Raw genomic sequence first — 26,866 nt, 5'->3', positions numbered from 1 at the left:
TTTTCAGTATTTCTGCCTCTATGTGAAGTTTCCTCTCTTTCATCTGGTGCCACAGAACAACTGTGGTGGTGGTATAGTTGAGCAGAAAGCAAGATCTAACTCTCCTTGAGACTGAATGACCAAGTCTCATGTAGGCTTTAACTTTTTTGCAAGGCAGGGCTGGTAGATCTCAAGCAGAACCAGTACGAGATGATTTTTCGCTCCGCAGATCCGCAGGCCTTTGTTCCTGTTAGAGGATATGATCATCTGGGGCTAGAATGGAAACTGAATTGACTTGAAGTTTATCATGGCTAAACCACGACACTTCCGCAGAGATAAACTTGAGAAACTGTTCATAAATTGTATGAAAAGAATTGCTTTTCATGTCCCCCCGTTCTTTTGTGGGTTCTTTGCTTATGCAGCTTGCGCTAAGGATTTGCTCTAAAAGTACCAAATATGCAAGTGGAAGCACTGCGAACTTCTGTTTAATTTTCAACAAAATTTTGCATTCATATACTCAAAAGGTAGGATGTGCATTTGGGGAACAAGACTAAGATCAAGATGTGTGGTGTTTTGTTGGTTTTTTTTTTTTAACAAAACAGGAGGCTACTTAATTTGTTGGTTTTGTTCTTTCTTCTTGATATTTAGAAAGAAACAAAATTACCTGAAACCCCGTCACCTCCAAGCTAAGCAGCATGTGGAATTATCAGCTCCAGAACTTTGTATTAGGTATTTACCCTATCTAATTAAAAAACAGACTTAAATTTTTTTAACCACATGACCATTCTTTTTTAATTTAAAAAATATTAATTTTTTTCTATAATTTTTGTATATGTGTCTATAGTATGTATGCACACACATGCACGCATATACACAAATTATATAAAATAGTATAAACAGTGTAAAATTATATAAATGCATATATAAAACTCAAGCCACACTGTTATAGACTATTTTCAAACTTGCTGTTAGGACCCCTTGTGAGAACTGAGTATTTATGTTCAAAGGGCTTCACTCAAGCTTGTAATTCGAGCATTCCTGAAGAACAGCCTAGGTTTTGTTAAATGCTACTGTAAAAGTAAAAGCTTTACGGAGGAGGTTAGATTTTATCCACAAGGAAACTTGTAAACATACAGAGTTATATGCACCTGCAGCTTAGGTTGTATGACTGTTTTTCATAGTGTTGAAGAAATAATATTAAGACAGAGCAGAAATTACAATTTCCTTCCTTTCTAACTTTGCAAATATTGCTTTATTTCTTCTGATGTATTTGCATGCTAGACTGGTTCCATACATTGTAGTTTATGTATATATACATACGTATATATGCATGCGTCTTTTTACTAAACTAGAAATACAGAGCAGTCAGGATGTGCATAGGACACGAGCATGCCTCATTCTTGTGCGAAGTGGCCATCCTTTCAATGACAGAGAGGAGCTTTCGGCCCCTGTGCACTTGATACAGTTTCTAAGTACAGTGAGTGACAGTGAAACACTTCTGCATTTTCCATGTAATATTAATTTCTCAAATAGTATGTTAGATGATGGACAGCGGCAGTATTGAATTGAGTCATAGAATCATACCACAGAATCATAGAATAGTTTGGATTGGAAGAGACCTTGTAGTTCCAACCCCCCTGCCATGGGCAGGGACACCATCCACTAGACCAGGCTGCTCAAAGCCCCATCCAACCTGACCTTGAACACTTCCAGGGATGGGACATCTACCACCTCTCTGGGCAACCCGTTCCAGTGCCTCACGACCTTCATAGTGAAGAATTTCTGCCTTATATCTAACCTAAATTTACCCTCTTCAGTTCAAAGCCATTGCGCCTTGTTGTATCACTACAGACCTTTGTAAAAAGTCCATCTCCAGGTTTCTCGTAGGCATCCTTCAGGTACTGGAAGGCTGCTGTAAGGTTTTGCTGGAGCCTTTTCTCCTCCAGGGTGAACAACCCTAACTCTCTCAGCCTTTCTTCATAGGAGAGATGCTCCATCTGATAATTTTTGTGGCCTTCTCTGGTCTTGCTCCAACAGGTCCATGTCTTTCCTGTGCTGAGGGCTCCAGAGCTGGACGCAGTACTGCAGGCAGGGTCTCACAAGAACAGAGTAGAGGGGGAGAATCACCTCCCTCGACCTGCTGGTCACGCTGCTTTTGGTGCAGCCTGGGATACAGTTGGCATTCTGGGCTGCAAGCGCACATTGCTGGCTCATGCCCAGCTTTTCATCCCCCAGCACCCCCAAGTCCTTCTCAGCAGGGCTGCTCTCGATCCCTTCATTCCCCCAGCCTGGATTGATACTGGGGCTTGCCCTGACCCAGGTGCAGGACCCTGCACTTGGCCTTGTTCAACCTCATGAGACTCACATGGGCCCACCCTTCAAGGTCCCTCTGGATGGCATCCCCTCCCTCCAGCATGTCGGCCCCACCACACAGCATGGTGTCGTCTGCAAGCTTGCTCAGACTGTACTTGATCCCACTGTCCGTGTCACCAACAAAGATGTTAAACGGCACCGGTCCCAATATCGACCCCTGCGGAATGGCACCTGTCACTGGTCTCCACTTGGACACTGAGCCGTTGACCACAACTCTTTGAGTGCAACCGTCCAGCCACTTCTTTTTCCACCGAGCGGTCCATCCATCAAATCTGTGTCTCTCCAATTTAGAGACAAGGATATCATGCAGCACACTGTCAAATGCTTGGCACAAGTCCAGGTAGGTGACGTCAGTCGCTCTTCCCTTATCCACCAACACTGTAACCCCAGTGTAGAAGGCCACCAGATTTGTCAGACACGATTCGCACTTAGCGAAGCCATGTTGGCTGTCACCAGTCACATCCTCATTTTCCATGTGCCTTAGTTTCCAGGAGCATCTGCTCCATGATCTTGCCAGGCACAGAGGTGAGACTGACTGGCCTGTAGTTCCCTGGGTCTTATTTTGAGTCTCTATTGTGATTTGTTCCCTCAGCAAGGTATGAGGCCTAGCTTGAGATGAAAGTCAGCACTGCACAGGCAGCATTACGATGCCTTCCCCCATCAACACAGGGGAGCTTCTTTCCTGCCTGATCAAGGGCAGTGGGATGACCTCTCAGCTGAGCAACAGTCTGCTGTGCAGCAAACTAACAAGGATTTCCGAGGCTGTGTTTCAGGGAGACCATGTGTGTTCTGTGGTGGGATTTGTGTAATCGCGTAGGAACAGCGTAGTACAAAGGGTACAGTGCTTAGCATCCTACCTCTAAACTTATGCAGTGAAATAACTGCTTTTAAGAAACTTCACTTACATACATGACTATGGGCATATGCATGTGTCCACAGACGTGTAAATACACAAGACAAAATCCTACATCAGACTTTAAGTTTTGTTTGGAGGCTTTTAAAATATTTATTATGGAAATAACACTTTTGATGAAGTGGTGACTGAACTTTTAATTCAAGATATGAGGGCAGTGCCTGAGCGGCAATTTTTTTCATCTGAAACAACTGAAATTTCTTTGAATTTCTTTGAAAAACTATTTTGTGATAAGATATCCTATCAGGCTGCAGTAATAATACATTAGTAGTATTTAGCTACTAATTTAAGGTTTTTAATATATTGAAGGTGGTAGATATAAGTATAATGTAGTCATAGACAGTCGTGTGTATGGAATACAGAGAAATCTGGCAGTTTTTTATATAGCAGTGCTGTTCAAGACAACTGCTTTATCCCCTTACTGGAATTTTAATTAAAGAAGGATAATAATAGATAGAATTAGAGAACCCAATTTAATCATGGTTGTGCCAGTGCAACTCTAAAATAACTCCACTGGCCTGATGCTACTCTTATTAATCTAGGTTTTGTATTCAGAGAGAGGCTTTTACTTAACAAAATCTTTAGTCAAAAGGGCTAAATCACAGGTAGCTGAAAACAAGGAATGTAGAAAGATGAAGAGGAGGGAGCCCTGAGTCTCAGTGCATGCTGCAGTGTTGGGCAAGGAGGAGATGTACCACATGCAACTCTTCTAAGCCATCCCATCACCACCACAATTACATGCCTGCCTCTATCTTTGACCTGACCTTAAACTCCATCTGCTATTGCCCATTGTTACAAGATGCTGTGCTGGACAGACCTTATGCCTGACCAGCTACAGTCATTCTTGTACAAAATCTGGATCTAGAGAAAAGAAGTCACTTTTACAGACTGGATTTATCAGGCTGTTCAAAATACACTTGGTGCCAGAAACTGGAAAGACTAGCAAATGGCAGGACTTCCACACTGGACTTAATCCAGAGTCATGCTGTTGCTAAATCGTAAGTCTTTGGGATTGATCAAATAGCTCAAATTGTCAGAGCCTGACAAATACTCTTGTACGACCGGCTCCTAGTGTTTGCTTGGGGTGGCACAGCTGCAGTCTTTAGTATAGTAACATGCCTTTGTGGTATGATTAAACACTCAAAAATGTTTATTAATAGAGTCCATTTCACCCTACTAGCAACTGAGTATCTTCGCAGTCTCACCTATGCTTTATTAATCTCCAGCTTTGTCCTCCAGTCTCTGTTACCTGAATTAGATATTGAGTCATGTAGTTATTATAGTGTATGTATGATACATAGCAATATTATTTGTAAAATTATTATTTAGAGTCTCTAATTAGTAACATTTTACAAACATTAAGATGAAGTGAGAATTAATGGCTAAGAACCCTATCTGGACAGCTTTAGTTTCAGAGAGCTCCCCAGCTGTAGTGTTTGCTATTGGTGGGCATTTCTGAAGCCTAGACGCTTTAATGTGTTCGTATTACTAAAGAGCATTTGCATTTCTAACAAGCTATAGCACTTCATAAAAGTACAAAATAGACATTCAGAAGCACATAGAAGTTCAAAGTTAAAAATATTGGAAACCCTCAAAAAACCCCTTTTAGCATAGCAGTTTCAATGTATATTATCTGTTAGTTAGTATTGTTTATTTGTGTTGTACAAGGTTGATGCCGGACCATGCAATGCAGGAAGAAATGACCGGCACTTTAAAGTATATGTAACAGAAGCCCAAGCGATCTCACTGACTGGATTTTACTAGATTAGGATTGCTTTTAAATGATTGAGAACTATCGAATAACCATGTGGTCTAATACTTTTAGATGAGAGGAGTTATAAGTACTTGTAGAGTTACATACATCATCTATTATATGTAAGATAAACAAGAAGCAAATGCAGTAAGATTGGATTGAAGTGAGTTAGACCAAAGGAGCCCAATACTCTTCCCCTGACCCTGGCAGTTTCAGGTGCATGATGAAAGAACAAGAGATCACAACAGGGACAAAATAATAACGATTGTATCTTTGTGTTCAATAATCTGTGAGCTCCTTTGCTTCCATAAACTTGTCTGGTTGCTTTTCTAGTCAATAATCTTGGCACTTGCAACAGCCTTTCCAAGTCCTGTGATAGATTATTGCTGCCAATTTCAGTGGGATTTTTGTATGAACAAGACCGTGTGTATTCAACCAATGAAGAGATCTCAAAAACCGAAAGTGGAAATATCTGTGTTAGGGGTACCTAAAAGCAGAGCTCCCTAAAAGAGTATCCTTATCCAAAACCATCATTGTAATGATCCATTTTTTTTCTATCTGTATATAAAAAGAAAGGTTAACTGTGAAGACCTAGTTATCTGAATGTACTTATTTCCACAGGGTTATTAAAATGGAGCCATACTAAGAAACAGATAAGGAAATGACCATGTTGAATAATCTAAGCAGCCTAAGGTATGGAGTCTTAATCTAAAGGAGCCCAGTGTGTCATGCAGGATTCTAATCTAAGGGTTATTTTATTACCAAGAATTTTCCACACCTACTTATGCCAGCATGACGTATCTACAGGACTCGCTTCACTGTCATAATCAAACATAACGTAAATGATGTATAACTGCTTTATAAGTGATTTTCTTAAAATGAAGGACTTTATTTTTTCGTACCTACAAATTCTACAAAAGGAGATCAGAGGGAAAGTATTTTGTTGCTTGATAATAGTCCTGGTGGTTAGATTCATAGTCTGTACTGTTCTGGCAAGACAAAGTTATTTGGTGTGAAGAAAATGCCTGTTTTTCTCCTTCATTTTTCACCGTATAATATTTCTGATAGTTCAGATACTGAGAGCAGTGAGCAGTAAGTGTTAATCCTCTTTTTAGGAGTAGTTACTGGAAAATACTAGGAAAATCATAAAATTATATTATTGTTTGATAATGGTCTTGATTTACATATGTGTTTATTGGATTACGTTTAAATGTGATGAAGAATTATGCAGTCCTCTTGAAGCAAGTTATTGAAGCATTCCTGTTTATGTGATCCCCGATTTGGTATATCAAGACACTAGCAAAGTTTATATGATGATTTACTTTGAAATGCAAGTTATTTACACCATGGGATTATAAGAATTAAGCAATCTGTGGTGAGCAAAATAAGTGCCATTGAGTTAAATGACATGCCATTTAAACCAAGTGTATGTGGCTATAACAGAGGTCCAAGGGACCTTAGGCAGTTATTTCATTAGTCAGTATTGTTGTGCAAATCACAGACTGGGAGGCTGGAAGGGACCTCTTGAGACCTCCAGATCTGTCCTCCTGCCTGAAGCAGGATCAAACATACCTTGTGCCATTCCTGACGGAAGATTGTCTAGCTCTTCATGAGCTGTCTCCAAACCAGTTAAGAAAATGTAAGGAAAACAGACTGTACAGCAGACTTCTGCACTACCAGTAGTGCTTACAGCAATATACACAGACATAAAATAAGCTCGTTAGTCAAGAAAAATGACCAAAGGTAAAAAATTCCCTGAATATTTTCTTGTTTAGAATGAGTTTCAGTAATTTTCACTAGTGTATGTCATTATTCATGAATTTCTCAAATCCAGTTTCAGCCTCTTCATCCTTTTTCCATGTCAGGAAGCCGATCTATCCATCCATGCAAAAGACAGGTAATATACAGCAATGAACTCCCATAAAGATTATTTTACCATGTCCTGCAGTGTCCTGCTTGTTTCAGGTGAAGTTTTCCTGCAAATGAGGCATTTATGAAGTGTCTAATAGCTCATGTTACAGCTTTTCCTTTGGTGGTTTATTTATGAATGGAAGGAGGAGACTCATTTACAGGATTTCTCTTATTTACCTGGTGATTTATTCTCATGTAGGATATTCATTACATTTCAGATTAACATAATCTGGTCAGATTTGTTTAATATCAGTCAATGAGTTAAAAATATTTTTCAAAAGAAATCAAAAGACATGTAGAGGATACAGATCATCATTTATTCCTCCTTTCTTTAGAAAACAGAGACAAAAATGCAAATTATCTTCTTACACTCCACCTGTTTTAATTCTGAATATTTTATTTTATACTTTCTATATTCAACCATGTATACTACTATGTAATTCTACTGAGCAATTCCATTGCTGGTGTATTGTTCCAGTGTTAATACCACAGTTAGCTCCTCATAGTCATTATGTAAATTTAAAATAGTTTCAAATAAAAGAAATGAGATCCTCAGTTGTGGATCCAGTTGTATTTAACCTTATGTAGGTGTGGAAGGTAAAAGATGGCTTGCACGTGTTTTTATTCTGTGGCCAAGGGACAAAGACCTTCACAGGCACTGAGAAAGATTAGCAGTGCAAGAAATGGAAATGAAATCAACTCCATCCTTTCAGCCATCTTCTACACTGCTGTTGAGAGTATGGCATCATAGAAGATCTTCCTTTAAAGGTCATTGTAACTCATTGGGTATCATGATTGTGAAAATAAGAGCAAAGAGTTGGGGAAGATGAGTAAAGTCATTTGAAAGTACTAATTTGGTCTGTAGTTCAGTCACCAATTGATTAAATTGGTATGCCAGTTCTGGACATTCTTCAAGTATTATTTTGTGTATCACACTTGTGAAAGATATTTGTGAGAAATTGAACTTAGTTGTTTCAACTATATCTGCTTCTCAAATGGACGAAGTGACTAGAACATGTATTGTCCTTTTTCAGTTACTAACTCCTCAAGATTGTTAAACTGCAAATTTACTATTACCTTAAGATATATATATAATCAACCAAATGTGGTTAGCAAGCAGAAGAAATTAACAAAATCTGGAACAAGGAAACAATATGTAGTAAAATCAAAGCATCAGAAAAATATTTGACTCATAAAACCAGATACATTCTAGAATTTATTAAAAATGGCCTTTCCAACTGCATTATATAATCTTCACTAAAAATAATGCTTAGATGAATCATTGCAGTTGGAAAGGGTAAGGGAGAATGGAGGTAACATAAATCACTCTTCCTTTACATGTCAATCACTTTTTTCTTCTCAGACATTACATAATCCATGAAAATGAGCCAGTTTTGTGAATTACTTGGTCATGTTCAATGACTTTTAGCACAGATCCCACCTGGAAGTCTCAGTTTTAAAAACTGTTGTACCGCAATGCCTTTAAGTAGGTGGTTATAGCTAGGTAGAAGTTGTCTGTCAGTATGTGAAATAATCCTGTAAGAAATCAGCTGAGTTTCTTTTATTTAGGCAACGCATGGCTGAGTTTCTGGCATCCCTCCCTCACGTAGTCCCATTGTTCTGGGCTTAATGCCCCCTTGCAGCTGCTCTCCTTTGCTGGCATTGTCATTTAGTTTCTTCATCTTTGATAACTGTTTCTACAGCAGCCAAGAACTATTCTGACTGTGCAGTGATGTTATTTAATAGTCCTCTCCATTTAGCATCAAGAAAAAAAAAAGTCTGTTGCAAAGAGAACTACTTTATTGATGCAGACTTACTGCACTGACAGCAAGCAGCACCTCTCACTTCTTCTGTGGGTGTCTCTGCACACCCACAAGTGTAAGGTTCAAGACTTTTTCATCTTTTGGTGTAAAAGTCGTCACATCTTTCACTCGAAGCCCATACAGTAGGCTACATTTATCAGTCATGCATTTCCAGCTGGCCTGGCTGACTTCAGCAGTTTTGTAGTGACCCAAACCGTGGCCATGTTCCACCAAACTTAAGGAAGGATAGGACCTGGATTAGAACTTTGTGACTTGTGAAGTTAAATAGAAAATTTTGAGAAGGGAAGGGCAACTTTACCAGAGAGCCAACAGTGCTTGCAAAGCTCTTCCATAGCTTTGCAGCGCTGCCAGATGTGAAGTCACATAGGAGTGTTTAGTGGAATTTCTTCACAATGAGGTATATTTAATGGGCCCGCGCTGGCCTGTACTGTGAAATACATGTGTGCTTTTACGAGCCTTGCTTTCTTCTGTTTTTTTATGGCTCATGTCTGCTTTATGCTTTCTCAAAGCCTACAACATACTACTTTGGTTGCTTCCAGCACTCGAATCTGCAGTTCAGTTAGGAGACAAAAAGTCTGTGACATCCCACTGCTTTATTGATTGCCACTGCCTCATTATCTCAAGTGCTTTAGTAACATACCCTGATTGTTTTCTCTTTGGTCTAGTCATGTCAGGAAAAAAAAGTAAAGCTACTGCAGTGCACACAACTTAATTGTTAAAAATATTTTCCAGTGTTGTACAGCTTTTTTTTCTGCTTTCGAGGTAATTCCATAACTTTTGAAGTGTGAGTTGACACCTCTAGATTAATTAGTAGGATTTTTGCACGTGTCCTTGTTACTGCACTGGCCTTTTTTATGTCTTCTGTTATGTATTTTTGCACAGCTCACTCAGAAGCCCTCTTTCAGATTTCACAATAATTTTTTCTTTCACATTAATTCTGATTATAGTTGCAAAATCTTGTCCTTGCAGACTTTGCTGTGTTCCAGTGCTTAGTTGTAATAAGCTTTGGTGTTCTGCAGAGATATTTTTCAGACTTAATTTTGACATCTCTAAATGTGCTATGTCTTCAGTTTCTCCTGTCCCATCATTTAATTCTATGATGATAATTGTAAATTGTCATGTTTTTGAGAGCTTTTCCTAGTTTGCTTTATTAAATTAAAGAATTAGATTTTGTTCAGTTCTTCCATTTGTGGAGTTTGCAGAATGCAAAATTCTCCTCCTGTAAAGATTCTGCCTTCAACCCGTGATGCTGCTAAAGCTCCCACCATGCATTGGCATTTGCATGCAGATGCATTGGTGTTTGCCACAAATCATAGTCAAGGGGTGCAAGGACGCTAGGCACCCGAGCTGCAATCTAGGGACCATTTGCAAGGCTGGGAATGGATTCCGGGTCAACCTAACTCTTCTTTTTTCTTTGACATCTACATGTAAGGGTGCTGTGTTCCCAGGGGGTAATGTGAGGTTAGTTACTAGGATACATTATGAGATAAAATTCTGCTTCAGTCCTCACTCATACCATACCCACTAGATTTAAGGAGTAAGTCATGTTTGTTTATTTATTAATTTATTTATGGCTTGAAGGATTTCATCCAAATTCTGTGGAAGTCCAGTAAGGCATCAAAAGGTACTGGCTTTCAGTATGTGCAACAAATGTAGAACTTCATTTAAAATCCACTGAGATTAACACATCTTTCCATTAACTTCACCAACCTTTGGATCAGGCTCCAAATTTGTTTCATGTAAGCATACTGTATGCATAATAGAACTCAGAACTCTCAGAAACAAACATTTGTTTTAAATTTGTAACACAATCATGTGTGAATAATGAAAATTTGAATCTTGATATTTGGATATAAGAACCACTTTTCCCCTTTGTCATGTCAGTTCCATACTGATATGTCCCCTAAATTCTGTGTTTTGACATGAATCTTGACCCCTTTGATTTTACTAGTTGTCTCATTTTTTTATGGATATAAATTGACAGCTGGGTGTTATTGTTAAGCCAATAGGTGGCACTGGTTAATCATATTAACAGTCAAGATGCAGGGTATTTTATAAGTAAGATGTCACTCTTAAATGTGGCCAAGTATTAAGCATTATAACTAAAAAATAATAAACACATATTCTATAGCTGTTGTTTTAAATTTGTCATCTTACAGAACTGATGGTAGGGAACATTTCAGAGAAATAGGTTTTAAAACTAGACCTCATTTTAAATTGGATATGTTTGATTTGGGCCTAAAAAAGAAGAGCTAATTGCTGCAACTAGAAGTTTTAGGCTTATAATTATGCCCTACATTTTGATTCCTGCCTCAGATAGCTAGGTCTTCCGTTTTGAACATGTGTTTGTTTAAATGTTCTGGTGTAGACCACAAATTTGTAGTCACATCCTGTCATTTCTTCACAATTGAGAGAGACATTTCAGGATTACTTACTTTTTTGATGTTATTTTCCATTATTTCTTCTGACTTTCACACCAAGCAGCCATTCCTTTGGGCTCAAATGCTTAGCCCACTGTTGTTGTATTTATGTTTTTTTTAAAAACTGAGAAGGTTGAGGAGAGGGAGATGCCATCAATGTTATGCAATATTCTGGTGGCTAGAGCCGTATCTCTGAGCTGAAGGACTGTGATCTGAATCCTCCCTAGTCCAGCAGAGTCATGCATATTTTCTGCACGTCTTGTGAGAGAGCTCCCACCATCAGGCTAGGTGATGGCAAGAAGCTGTGTATGACATCGCAGTCATGTTGCAGGATTTCGTTAGTTGGAATTTATTTGGATGGTTACAGTCAGTTATGAGTTTTAGTTAATTAATGAATAGCCTTCAGCCTGTCCGGTTTCTCACTTGCCTTCTTAGAGACCCAGTAGAGACCTGAAGGTTGGCAGTGCTGTTTGGGGAGGGGACACTGGAAGAAGTGACCCAGACCAATCTGTTCCCATTCCCAGTCTACCTACAATGAGTGTGGGGGAGCTTTGGATGCGTATTCTAATGCTCTCTGCTCACATTTTCCTTCCCAAGGGAAGGAAATGACAACAGAATCTTTGGAGTTCATTTGCTAGGAAGGCAAGGGTACTAGGTAACTCAAATAATTTTTCCCTCTCTTATCAGCTACATGATTCAAACTTACTGCTTCCAAAGTGCTCTGAGATTCTCGGATGAAAGGCACTATAGAAATGCAAATGACTTACTATTACGGTATTATTTTCAGAGACAAGCTTTCCATAATGTTTAGGAACATTTGTTGCCTGCTGGTATTCAAAGTTTTTAGTAGCAGGGGTAATACACAATGCTATTGTGCGTTATTAGTAAAAAAGGCATTTTAAAAGGGATAATTCAGTTGAATAGTCATATGTGACAAGACCATACTAGCATTAAGAGGATTGACAGCCACTTCCTTACTTGGTGTTGCTGCTAAGTATTTTTTAACCTTATTTGCATCATATCCTTAGATAATGCAAGTGTAGAAATTCTCACTGCAGTTAATAGACAATGGTTATAAAATAGCCACATTTGTTACTATTGCAATGCATTTAAAAAAATCCTATGGCAAGAATCTGTCCTACCCATCCATCAAATCTGAGCATTTAGAATACTTAAAGAGGAAGCAAATAGCTGGGTATCTTAGTGGATGTGCATTCAGGACTAGATTAGAAGTTCTCTGTTCATCCAGGGCTTCCATAGTTGCACAAGAGACTCCAACATGATGTGTTACATATCTGTGTGCATTCATGCAGGAGGCTAAGCTAGCAGAGAAGTAGGCTGCAAAAGAGGTGAGGTCAAGACCCCCAGCAAGCTTCTCTCCTGAGCCACTGCAAAATGCAGGAACACTAAGAACAGGGGAGTGATGCAGAAATTGTTTCTTCTGTGTCTACAAGGAGCTGCTCTTTCCTGGGTGAGGAGGTGGGCTGGAGATGAAACCTGCAGGCAGCTCTGTGACCCTGGATGATGTTCATTTCTGTGGTGCCTTGAACAGCTGCAAGGGCAGCTTTTTTCTTTTTCTGCCTTGGTTCTTCCAGGTTTAGCTGCCTGCCTCAACCTGTTATGTCAGTCAACAATTTTCCTGCCAGCTTCCACAAGCTGGGTAATGCAGTGTTCCTCTGTCAGTCAAACTGTGGCACTGCAAACACCCTCCCTGCTTAGGACTTTCCCCTGCTTGAGGGCCTTAGCTTGCATCATGCATGGGTAAGGTTACTCACAGGTTACTGTGAACAGACTGTCAACTTGAATGTGCTGCTCCTTTGAGGGTGGTTGAGTGGGGCTCACTGTCCCCCCATTGGCACCCCCTGTGCAACACACAATAGCAGGATGGGGATGAGCAACCTTATTCAGCTGTGTTGAGCCTTGGTTGAATAAGAGTTGTCATGTGACTGCAGCCCACGTACATCAAACAGCCATTCCCGTCACTGTGGCTGAACTCCGACCAACTCGACCACCAGCAAGAAGAGAAACTGACTGGTCTTAGGACAGAATAACTGGTGCTTGAAAATGGGCAATTTGCATCAAGGTTCCATGTTAATTCTTCCTGTTCACTTGCGTATATGTTTTGAAATTTTCTTTAACTAGCCTATTTTCCATGACTTATTTTATCCCTTATCTTTATGCCATGTTTGGCAACTGTTTGTAAAACACATCATCTGTTTACTAACACAAGAATGTAAAATGTACTTTCCCTATTAAAAATAAAATAAGTGACTTTAATAGCATAACAGCTTGTGTTTGAAGGTCAGACTTTGGCATGGAAATAGTTCACGCTGAGAAACAGCACCTTGGAGTACTCCAATGAAAACTGGCAGTGATTTGACTGAGCTACAAGCCTTCAGAAATCACACCTCACATAAACAGTCATGTTTAAACAGTGATTGCCTATTATTTGGCAGAGAGGCCACAAATGCATATGTGGCTAATTCTCTTCAGTCCTCAGCATTACACTGGGACTACACAGAGAGAGGGAGGGCTGCAGTGGTGTTCTCAGTCAGTTCAAAGTATAGGTGGGCAGGACAGCATGGTTACGGACTGGCTTAGGAGGCAGCCACCTGCAAGAGTTAGCACTTGTAGTGAAGATGTGCATTCACCAAGTCACTATCTCACTCAAGACAGGGTTGATTTTTGGTTTGATTTAAATATTGGAGATGAGTTTAGGGTTGGGGCTTTTTAAGTCTTGTCTTAACGTTTTTGCAGGGGTAGTTTCATTCCCACAGTTTATTGTGGACTATCATTTGGATTTCAGAGTATCAGGGTTAACATCGGGAGTTGTATAAAGCCCATCTCACAGCCACTGTCTCACTTTGGCTGCTAGAAGAATGTCGCTTAGTTAATCCGTTCATCTGCAGCAGCAGCCTGGAAGGTGGAATTTGCCTGTGTGACATTTTTGTTGTTAGGAACTGCCAGCTTCACAGATTTGCTGTCACTGTAAATCAGGTTAGATTTTATTTAATTAAACCAGCTTATCTGCCATCCATACTAATTGCTATAGTTCATCTTAACTATATGCATTTCTGTTTCCTTAAAGTTTCACAACTTAGTACAAATACAGGAATTCTTAAAATTCATTAAAATAAGCACCAGACACAAATTCCAATTAGATTAAGCACAATCCATTAGATTTAGAGGTAGAAATAAACACACAGGATGGATATGCCAAGTACCTCATCCAGAACACAGTTCTAGTTGAAGGAATGTTTTATCTCTTTCAATTTCTTTTATAAGGTATTAGAAATGTAGCACTACTCTTGCAGCGTGTTGTTTCATTTTCTGAACAAGATTCTACAAGTTATGCTGCAGGGAACAGACCATGTTCTAAACAAGAGCCAGTGAGGTTCTGCAGGGTAAGTCTTATGGGCATAAATGGAAAGCAGCAGAATATGATCTTATCAGTTGTGTGCCTCAGACAATATATTTCCCATTTATCATTTAATCATATTTACTCTTAATTTCTACCCTTTTCCAGTAATTTAATTTTTTTTCCTCCCGCAACTTAGCCTATTTTAGTTCCCTAGTAAGACTGTTCTGTCTGCTGTCATATTGATCATTTAAGTAACTGAAAACAGTACCTGTGAATTGTTGCTTCCTTAATAACAAAGATGTAGTCATGATTAATTTAAGTTTAGAGAGGCAAGGATTGTTTTGTTTTAGCTCAGTAACTGAGTAGTAAGTTCGTTTTCAACAGAGTTTATTCTTCTCAGTTACAAAGATGTGATCCTCTGTGCTTTGGTAGACTTGCATGCTGAAGTTAACCTGGGTTAAGTGTCGCGGTTTAGCCCCAGCCAGCAACTAAGCCCCACGCAGCTGCTCATTCACTCCCCCATGGTGGGAGGGGGGAGAGAATTGGAAGAGTAAAAGTGAGGAAACTCACGCGTTGAGATAAAGACAGTTTGATAGGTAAAGCAAAAGCCGCACACACAAGCAAAGCAAAACAAGGCATTCATTCACCACTGCCCATGGGCAGGCAGGTGCTCAGACATTTCCAGGGAAGCAGGGCTGCATCACGCGTAACGGTTTCTTGGGAAGACAAACACCATAACTCTCAACGTCCCTCCATCCCTTCCTTCTTCTTCGTCCTAGCTTTATATACCGAGCATGATGTAACGTGGTATGGAATATCTCTTTGGCCAGCCTGGGTCAGCTGTCCTGGCTGTGTCCCCTCCCAGCTCCCCGTGCACCCCCAGCCTGCTCGCTGGCAGGCCAGCACAAGAAACTGGACTGTCCTTGACTGCTCAGCAACAACTCAAAACAGCAGCACGTTATCAACACTTTCTCATCCCAAATCCAAAACATAGCCTCACACTAGCTTCTCTGAAGAAAATTAACTCTATCCTGGCTGAAACCAGGACAGTTAAGGCAAAGAATATAGAATATAGAGTCTTGTATTAAAGACTGATCTAAGGGCCTCTAATGAAGCAAAGTATGCAAGTAGCTTTTATCGCAAGGTACAGCAACACTGTGCAGTACAGTGACTCCAAGCACTGAGAAAAGTTGCTTTGGAGGCAAAATAACACTGCTGCGTCGGCACAGTGCAACCCTCAGGCTAATTAGCCTTGTTAGCTGTGTACTACATTATGTAAGAAAAGGTTGACTTGGGCATTAAAGTATGAGAGAAAATTAATGACTCTGGATCCTAAGGAGGGAGCAACTCATCCATCCCTCTGTAACTCTCAGGTAGCTCTGGGCTGGGAGCACTGGTTTTTGCACTCCATTCCTAAATATTTGTAGGATGTGTCTGTATTCATCCAGATCTGGAGTACATTTCGGAGGTGAATCTCTTGATCATCACCATCTGATACACTTCAACTCACATTATAGAGAGGTCTTGATGTGCCTGAACTGGATTCCTTTAGGATGAAAAACAGGACAATAACTCCAGGATCTCGTGTAATGCACCCAGGTGTTTGTGTGAGTTAAGCCCAATCCAGAGGGAAATCCCCTGAAATACATATGGCATGGACATTGGGTCCTTGGCACCAGCTATTTTACTCCACAGTTTTGCTCCTACTGGCCCACACAGTAGCAAATGTCTCCCCAGGCACTGTATGAGGTGCCTGGATGACTAAACCAGACCTCTAGGTTCTTCTGAGAGACAGGATCACTGCTGGTTGCAAGGAGGACTCAGGAGGTCATCTGGGCTAACCTTCCTCTTGAAGTGCTGCCAACAGTAACTTGGTCAACCATGAACATGTCGAGTCTTGAGGAGCTCCATGAACAGAGGAGCTTCTCTTAATGTCCAACCTGAATTTCCCAAGCTGTAATATGTTGTCGTTGCCTTTGTTGTACCATCTGACACTGACACAAAGAGCTTGGTTCCATCATCTTTGTGCCTGCCTTAGAAGAAGTTCTAGGCTGCAGTTAGGTCCGCCTTACAGTCTTTGTTAGACTAAACAAGCCCAAATCCATCAGTCTCCCCTTATAGGCCATGTGCTTTTGGCCCCTGACTATCGCAGTAGCCTCTCCAGTTTCCTCCCCATCCTTCTCCTGATTTGGGGTGCCCAGACCTGGGCACAGCACTCCTCGTGCAGCCACGTCCGTGCTAGGGAGAGAAGGGTAACAACTTCCTGAGAGAAAAGTGAGGAGAGGGAGAGAGTGAGGCTATGTGCCTCAGAATGTAACCCAGAGCAGGGTCTGTCTTATTTGCAATGTTCAAATTTGGTATATAAAAGCTGAGCACTGCTGATTCAGGATCTCACCTTCAGTGGCATGCCCACAGTCAAACAGAAAGCTTGCAATGGAGCAAGGTCTTGACTAATGCTTCTGGACTATTCTTTGTCTTCAGAACACGTTAGCATGGTTAGTATATTTTAAAACATGAAATCATAATTATATAATATTTTTGCTCTTAAACAAATTAAATAATATTGTTTTATGAAAACTACTACACCTTTGACTTTTTCCCAATCAAAAGTTTGCGAAGGAAGAACTGTAGTAATTCAGATAAATTGGATTAAGCTCATGGCTGTGCTTTTGATCCTTTGTGGTGTAGCCTTTCTACCTTGATGCAGATTTCTTAAGTAATTCTCTGGAGCTGTTCTGGATTGCTTTCTCTTTATAAAGATAAATGGTAAATGTACCACACATTTGGTATTTGAAGTAATATTTCAAAGGTATATTTAAACGTTAAGAAGGATATTAAGAATTTGGTGTAATTAATTAAATTACAGATATCACACTGTCCTAGAATTGTCAAAATAAAAAATATTAGAAATTTGTGACCATAATTCTATGAACAGACCTCTGACTTAAATGTATTAACTATGGCTCTGATAAAAAAAAACTGTTAGATTTGCACACATATCTCTGGTTTACAACAATATGGGGGTTGTTAAATCAGATTTAGCCTACTGTTTTGTTTAGTGTGTTTATACAAATATTGCTTTAACAGCAGTAGATGTTCTCCATCATTCATAAATTAACACTGTTTATTTTTCATCTTGTGGCACTCAGATCTAGTGGTTTACAACAGTTGTGTTTTATTTTTGAAAATAACTTAGCAATGGTGTCATCCCTCTGTGACTTAATTCAGTTGACACTGGTCACAATCTAGACCTAGCAAAATCCATCATATATCTTAGTCTTATTTGGAGAGACAATAAAATTTATTATCTATACAAGATTTCATTACTAACCAAATTTACTTCAAATTTGACAGTGTTATTCTTGAGTGATATGTTTTATATAAATATGTCTGGATTAACTTGGACAGACAGAACTTAATAATAATTTTGGTGTCATTGACATATTGTACTTCATTATCAAAATATATGCCATTTTGCATGGTTAGAATAATATGATGTCAGAACTACACATTTAATATGATATCAGGAATCACCTGGACCAAAAGATACTGTAATTTATGCTATTAACAGCTTTCTTTTAAGATACTATCAGATTAAAGATGGTGAAGAAAGTGATAGCATTTGACACAATGGCATTAATTCATATTACTGATTTATGTCTAAGTATAGAGATCTATTTCATCTTTGGTATATCTCTTTGTTCCATGGTGTTTCTAATTAGTAAAATTCAGCTTCCTGAAAAGTAAACAGAAGTCAAACTGATAAATTCTGACTGCTGAATTACAAAATTGATTGTATGAAGTATGCTGCAATATTAAGATGCGCATGAGGCCTAGTGTTGTGCCTACAAACATATTTATGGGAAATAGCACAAAGTGCAACATACAGTTTGGAGATTAAATCCCAGCACTTGATTTTGATTAGGTTTGTATGTATGTGTGCTTTAAGGGCTCTTTTTTATGTGATAAATCTATATCTCTGACTAAAAGAACAGAATTATTATAAATATTCATAGTAACATCTTTTTCTCCAACACAGATACAATAGCAGAAAGGAGTGCCCTCAGAGAACATGTGTATCCTAAGCTGAGAGAATTCTGCAGGGAAAACTATGGGCTGGAATTTCAGGTAGGTTTTGTTATGTTGAATCTTGCTTTACTTTTTCTTGGAATTAATTCTCTTTAAAACTGGTAACATTTTTAAATACTGTAATTGTTGTCATACTATTGGCAAAATAGAAAATTGCAAAAAATGTATTTCATATGTTAATTGTACCGAATTGATGTACTTAAATTATTTTAAAGGCAGATTTGAGGTAAATTCTGAACAGATGAAAAAAACAGAGGGTTTTACAATGCAACATTGCACTGGTGGTAAAAGCAATATGGCAAAAAACTGACAACTTTCACATTAGAAACTTAATGAATCCTCCTCTATTTTAGATATTCAAATAATTTAAGAAGAAATAATATTACATCTGAATTACCGTTTCTAGAAACCATGCTTAAGTTGATGCAACCTATTTTTAATTTCATGTAATCATCATTGAAGTAGCACCATTTGTATATTCACATAATTGTTATATTGTATCTACTCTAACTACAGGTTTGTCTTCCACTGTAATGTGGAAAATAATTTAACTAGGTGAATATTGAAACTGATTAACAAAATTAATTCGATGTGGAACATTTCTGTTGAGATGATATACTATGGAATTTGCTTCCTTTAATGTCAGTTGTAAAATTCCCATTGCTTCGGTCAGTTCTTGTTTTCCTTTGTGTTATGGAAGATGTAGACTGATCCACACCGTTGGTAAGAGCCCATTGGTAATAAATACAGTTGCATTTGACTTAAAACACATGAGTTTGGCATCACAGTTAAAGTCATTGATACTTTTAAGTCAGGTATATCCTAATTCACATTCCAGTAAAGTCATCCAGCACAGTCCCATATACGTCAGCAGGCCTGGAACTGGCTCTCTGCTAAAAGAAACAAATACAGCGTGCCATGTAGTAAAAATGTTCAACTTTTCAAAAATCCTGGTTCTACATCCTCAAGCCTTCCTCACATACTAACATCAACCTCCGACCTTAGTGACCCTAAAAACTCAGCTCTCCAGAGTGCAGCTTACTTGGTAATAGCAAATGCCTTTTAGACAACATCCTGTTCCTCTCAGTGTATTATTCTTGACACACATGCAGATGGTTTTAATCAAAATAACAAGTTCTTAAATTAGGGTATTTGGTTTTAATTCCCTGAGTCACAGTGGAGTTGCTGAATCTGCATGGTGGTAAATTCCGGAGTGATTTTTGATTATGGCTGTAAAAGAATTTCATCTGAAGGTCCTAGCTCATCAGCTGATTGGGAAGTCCCAGCTGCAGTGGTACATGCAAGGAATAGCAAAAGATACTTAAATAATAAAGCGTTTTTCTCCTGTTACTACCATGTGATATTAATGGAAAATAGAAACTCTTTATTTCTCAGTCATCTTTGAGGAGACATCTCAGTGACAGGAGGGAAATGTCTCCTCCAAGTAGATCATAATCCACTGAATTCTTTGTGAGAGGAAACATGTCTGTCTTCAAATGGATTCTAATGTAGTCTCTAGGGGAGAAATAATTAAGTTTTTTCTAGTTGATATTCATGGAAGCAAATTATTTTATTATACAGTTTCAGCACCAGGAGCATCCTTATGGGATACGAGGTCTGAGACAGATCCACTGACACATTTCTGAAAACAGCTAGAAAGCTATCACATTATTGTGGAAGCAAAGTAGGAAAACTTGTACAAAAAACTACCGAGGGAAAGTAGTAAAGCATTTTGGAGGAGGCTCTGAGACTTCATCAAAACATTTTTTTTTTTGCCTTTTCCATTCCTGATACACTGAGCTTCTTAGGTTAGCATGCAAAATCAAGACTACGGTTTTTAGTGCGGTGGTGTCAAGAAAGTATTATGTACTTTTCAGATACAGGGATAAGTTTGTGTTTTCCTGTACAGAGCAGAACACATACCTTTTCATCCTGATCTGTAATCTTCTTACCTTGAGCGTGACTACCATAAATGCTCTGTAATACAGGGTGGCCTGAATACGCCCTCTTCCTGGTAAATCATGACCCAAATGAAATGCGTTTGAGTACATTCACTGCCCCAGCTTCCGCTGAGCCATCTGGCTGCACTGATAAGTGTTTCAGATTGTGGCAAAGCATGAGATCTGCCAGGCATCCTCAAGTTGGTGGGAGCTGTTATGGAACATAACCACTGTGTGTGTGGCAGCAGAACTGAATATATTCAGTCACTCTATGAGTTTGTTTGCTTGATGGACTTCCTTTTCCATTGAATCAGAAAATATTTCTGAACAGGTATTGGTGAAGACAGAAAGCAAGTAAGCTGAGAAGAAGAACTTCCAGAGTGCATGGTGTTTTGTACCTGAAATATAGTATTTTTTAGGGGAGGACAGAGAAGTTAAAGAAAGTAGCTGTAGTAGAAAAATTTTGCAGGATAACGAACCATAGTTAATTAGCAGCATACTCTTTTCTTTTTGAGAACCATGAACTGTTTAAAATCATTTTCACCATGTGATACATGCTAGAAGGAAAGTGGAATTTTGCATGAATGAAATATTTTAGTGTGTTTTTAAGCACTTGGAAGCAATAAAGGTAAAATTACTCAATTATTTCCTTAGAAAAATCTGTGAAACGGTAAGATTGGTAGGACAAAAGCTAAAATAAGCAAAAGGAAACACTGAATTATGAATGAAAAGTCTCCGTTAGGTGACTGGTGTGGAACTGAACTAGACCAGTGTCAGTCAACTGTAAGTTGCTCTCACACAGAGCACTGGTTGTCGTCTCACCTTGGCAGCCTTACTGAAAGGTAGAGTGGGTGTTTGTCACACAGTTTTTCCAAGTGTAAGTAAAAATATACTTCCACATCAGATACAGTTTTCTCCTTGTTCCATTTCTTTAATTTTGTAAATCCTATTTGTTTTAGTTAGCATAAAAAATAACCAATAAGCCACTGGTATCTTCAGAGGTTTGATAGCTAAAATATGTCATCTTGCAGAACAAAATTATAACACGTTAAGATACTATGCGCCAAAATTGTATTACCCCACAAATATAATCTATAACGTTATAACACACAGAAGGCAGCCGCTGAACCGCTATGGTATCTGCTATTCCAGAGAATTTCCTCTTCACATTTACAGAATTAACGTGATTTAAGAACAGTTAAGTAAAACAGAAACTGCTTTTATGTTGTAGATGAACTTGAGCAGCACAATAAATTCATTCAACCAGTAATTCAAATATTTTTGACTGTATGCTAAGATGCTCTAATTTTATGACTAGAATACTTAAGCTCTATCATACATCATTAAAGTAATCAGACAGCTGAATACAATGTGAAGTTCAATAATGAAGTCTTATAGATATATAACGGAAGGGAGAGAGGAAAAAGGGAACATTATTTTTCCTAATGAGACTAAAAGAGGAAAGGACAGAGGAGACATCGGTGCAAATGAGGGAAATAGGAAGGCTGTTTGAGATGCAGTTCTGTAAAACAGAAGCTGCTAGTTCCAGCAAAATTTTGGAACAGAGTTTCTGTAAAAAATGAAGACATTAAGTGTATTTTCTTGGCAGTGGAAGCTACAATGCATTCTATACATTGGACTATTTTGCTCATCATCAGTCAGATGGTACATTACCTTTCGTGTTTGGCAACAGCGTGCCTACTGCAGCAAACACTGACACATGTCCCAAACTTTTCTGGCAGAAATAACCAACGAGAGTGTTGGTAGTGAAATTAAACATGGGCATAAAATATTTCTAGGATTAGGTCTTAAACCTTGGCATTTATTGTTATGAGAAATTTCCCGAGGAGATTAACCAGGTGTAAACTGGTGAATTTTACTTTTACATTAACCCATTATTATTGGATTTCTATATTAGGTCTTCAGGCTGATTTTGTCATCTCTTTAGACAGCAGCTAGTTTTGTGGTTCTGTTTCTTATGGAAAGAGCAGAGTGCTTCCACAGTATAGATAGTATTACAATAAACAATACTGTAATATATTCATGTCAATACAATTTTGATTTTTTGGGGTTTTTTAACTATCCATTTGGACTTTTTTTTTGTTCGAGATACATACATGATGTTAACAATCAATAGTAGCTTAAATGAGAGAGTAGTAGCATGTACCATAATTTTTATTGCAAAAGAAATGCATACATATGATCCCCATTCTTTTAAATTCAATTTCCCACAGTAAGAATTCAGCCTTTTAGTTAAAATGTGTAGTGAAATAACACTTCATCACTTAATTTCTTCAAATCAGTTTAACATCCATATTCCAGTTTCTTCCAGGAGTTTGTTCGCAAGCATCACAAAACTGAGTCTGTAGCTACAGAAGAAAGGCTGAACAGCAAGCTGTCTGCCATTGCATATCTATACAATCTCTGCTTCCAAAGTAACAAAGACCAGCTGACAAAGAAAGTACGATATTACAGAACCACATGCATTCTTTCTTTTGAGCCATGTGCACAGAATGAGTTTATATCCTGTAGATACAAGTGACAGAGGGTATCAAGTTGTGGTCCTGACTGTGATCTACAGCAAAACTCCATTAATTTCCATGGAGCCAGGATTTTATCAATGCTTTTTTCATTATTCTTACCTATCCATTATATGCAATCTAGCAGCAAATAAAGACTACATCAAATCAAGATCTTGTCATGCTAATCTCTGAAAAAAAAAAATATGAATATGAAATAAGAGACTGTCGAGGAGGGACTATCTGGGAGGGAAAATAAGAGGCTTGAATTGTCATTTACCTAAGGAAACCCTGCCAGTCTATGTAAGGACTGGATATAGACCTCATTGCCTCTTACTGCACTGCAGAGCAATGCTTAGCAGTACACGAAAAGTTGACAAAGCTAATTTTTAATTTGATAGGTAGAAAGGGCATATGATGCAGTAACAATGTTGCATACTATTTTCCAGGTCATAGACTTATACTGGGGAGTTGAAGCAGACGAGTGGGACAGTCCTGAGCTGCAAAAAACTCGTATGAAGCTGTTAGAAGATTGCTTGAAAAGTTCTGCAGGTCCATGTTTTGTTGTAGGTATAAAAATAATGTTTTACTTTACAACAAAAGTATAACGTTAGCTATCCTAACATGCATGATTCAGTAACAAATGTATTCTTTTCTTCATTCTAAAATATTTGATATTGCGCACTGTACATTTGCTATAATGTATCCAAATGTTTCCCTACACAGCACTGTAGATTAACAGTGATTACTCAGGGTTAGTGGAGAGGAAAGAAAGATCTTTCATGATCAGTTCCTATAACAAGATGGGTTTAGAAACCACAAGGGATGACCATACTACTGTCACAACAGAAGTATGGACTACTTATTTAGGTGGCCACCATTAATTGATTCTTGGCACTTCTCACGCATGCGTTATTGGCTGGCCTAGAAGGACTTACAAAAGCACAGCAACAGTGAAGAACTATCTGCTCTCATCTGCATTTTGCTGTTTTGTGTCGTAAACCCAGGATAAGTTAGGATGCCAGGTAAGAGAGTGTGAAAAGACTGGAGGTCAGTGATAACCTGAGAAGGCTCTCAGTCTTTGTGTTTCTCCTACTCTCTGCTTTCTCTTTACTGTTGCCAGAACAAGCATTGCTTTTAGGATTCTTCAAGAGTCAGTAAAGCTGGCAAAAAAGATAGATCTTCACTGGCTTTTCCTATGAGGCCTAAAGGAGAGACTGAATGATTTTTACAGGAGTGGTTTATAAAGCTTTATATATTTATTTTAACGTCAGAGATATCTTTTTTCTGTAGATGAACCTTTTGTTCTACATCAAGCTCAACAGTCTTCAGCTATCCCTCACAGCCTTTTCAGCTGAAGCAGTATGAATTTATGAAGTCATGCCAAACATTGTATAGGGTTCTAAGAGCTGGAAGGCACGGGGAGTGGGCTGTATATATAAAGTCCCACCAGGTATGCCTTTCCCTCTTCTAGTGAATCATATATAATAGATTTTACTGTCACTGATTTTATATTAAATACACAATTCAGAGTAGTGCATTTTTTTTCTCTTTCTTCTGTGCTTATAAAAATTTGTACCATGTTTTAAGGTGAACATAGTTAATCTGAAAAATATTTAAAAACCAGTTTAGTGCATGGTGTGCTGGCTGTATTCGATTTCAGTGCATAGACAACAAATACATGACTTTTGATAAATGCCACTTCCCAGCTGCTTAGAGAGTAGCATATGCTCTTTATCTGTGAAGAGTAAGGCTGTTATTTATCTCTAGATAGATCTAGATAGAGAATCTCTCTAATGAGAGATTAGCTATTTAGTGGTATATACTGCATACGTAGCAGCATCCATTAGAGCATCAAAACAAAAGACAAGATGAATTGGGAAGAATGTGGGTTTATTTTATATATGAGAAGTACTATGTGCAAGGGAGACTTTGGTGAAAGTACAAAAATGTCCACAGTGAGTAGGATTTGCTATGGTCAAGGATACTTCTCTGAAAGATAAATATTTATATTATTCCAAAACATATTTAATTCTTTATTGGCTGTCTTGAGGCTCCATCTTTGTGAGAAATCAATGGGGGATGTATGACAATGATTTTTCTACGCATAGTTGTAGGACTGCAGAGATACTAGGATAGATCTCAAGTTAAATTAACCTCTATAAAACTTCATTTGTGTTTAAAGAGACAACCAACATTGTTTTAAGACAAAGTGCTTGAAGAGAAAAAAATAGATGTCCTGCCTACATTACATAAATTCAGTTCCATTTTCATTCTAGTGCTGTAGAAGTACCAGAGCATACAGGACAAAAGACAGACTCGTTCAGTACCTATCCATCAGGATGAATGTTTTCAAGTAAACATGCCTAATCCTACTTAACTCATTTTGTCAATTATTATACTAATTGTTATTGTAAGTTTTACTAAATTACAAGCATTTTGCTATCACATGTCTTTATTACAAGTTTGCAAGCATTGGTCTGAAAGTCAAAAAACATTGCTTCTCTTTACTACTGGTATACCACTGATTGTCCTTTCCATAGTCACTTGTTTATTGCAACTGGAAGGGTAGTGGAAGTGCTTGTCTCTCAGGCATCAAAGGAAACCTGCCACTCTCCTTTGACAGCTTTAATTCCAACTTATTAACCTGTGTTTTGACTTCAATGGAAAACAATTTTAAGACCATGCCTTTGCTATTCCAAATTTTCTTTTCTGTAATATATTTACTAAGAAAATACTTTAGAAAAGGTAGATTTCTTCTCTATACCTAAACGTAGCTAAGTCAGCTCTAATCCTTAGACTTGTCATAATAAGGCAGAGAAGAGTTCTGAGAAAAACGGCAAGTCCTTGATTTCTTTTTTTAAGGGAAGAATTTTAAAGATTTAGCAAACTGAAACCACAGAATCCCATGGAGACAGAAGGGATACAAAACACTGCCTGCTGTGAAGGCTGGAGATCACTTCTCTACATACCACAGATTAGACAAAGAGCAAGCTGTAGCATGTGTTGTTCTGTACTTTTATCATACCCTTACAACCATCTTGCTGGCTCTTTTTCATTCACCTGCTTGCCTCACTCTGTTATTTAGCTTCAGAGCCCTGGGGAGCAAAGGCCATCCTCAGCGCTTGACCGTAAAGAGCCCAGCACTAGGAGTACTGAGTCTGGGCTGGGTTTGATGCTGTCGTGACACTGTTTTTCACAAGAACACACTGGCCCAGATCTCTAGAGAGTTTGGGTAGTTTCCATCTTACATGACTAAATTTAGTTTTCTGGGTTTATTTTTCTACTTTTTATCTTCCCTTTGAAAAAAAAAGAGATGGAACAGAAAGGCGTGGTGTTTTTCCTGTAGCAAGAGCCACTGTCCTTAGACATGGATGTTCTAACATCTCTGACAGTGAAGGAAACCTCATCATGTACCAAGGCCATATATTTTAGCAGCTCAGAATTTTGAAGCTGTTAAGAACTGCCTGCCTGATATTGTTACTGAGGAAAGAAATCAAGCCAAATCAGAAATTTTAAACAGAACAAAACAGTTAGCAAAGTGGTTGCAGTGAGCTGACGACTTCAATATTTATTCCAGGTTTTCCAAGTATGGGCCAGAATAATAGCTCTCCCAAGGACTAGACTGGCAAAATTACAGAAATCTCTTTATGGCACATTTGTCTTTTGCTTTGTTGTACCTTAGTGGGATGGGGTTTATTTCGTTTACAACACAGACTGAAGATGATCTACTCCAACGCACGTAATTAGTTTTAATTTATAGTAACATAATTAAAAACTGACTT

General features: G+C 38.5%; 1 protein-coding gene across 1 annotated transcript in view; it reads left to right on the top strand.

Annotated features, from left to right (window-relative positions):
- NWD2 (NACHT and WD repeat domain containing 2) overlaps positions 1 to 26,866 on the top strand; it is a gene marked incomplete at both ends in the record, with an annotated part of 58,179 nt that overhangs the window by 5,182 nt on the left and 26,131 nt on the right. The window contains 2 exons of the mRNA XM_081998969.1: positions 18,573 to 18,661; positions 23,531 to 23,647. Of these exons, the coding sequence (XP_081855095.1) occupies positions 18,573 to 18,661; positions 23,531 to 23,647 (206 nt within the window). The remainder of the gene's footprint in view (positions 1 to 18,572; positions 18,662 to 23,530; positions 23,648 to 26,866) is intronic.

This window comes from Phaethon aethereus (genome assembly GCF_964289735.1).
Source record: "Phaethon aethereus genome assembly, chromosome: 4".
NCBI lineage: Eukaryota > Metazoa > Chordata > Aves > Phaethontiformes > Phaethontidae > Phaethon > Phaethon aethereus.
Note: the sequence above shows the minus strand (reverse complement) of the source record. Positions and strands in the feature narration are given on the sequence as shown.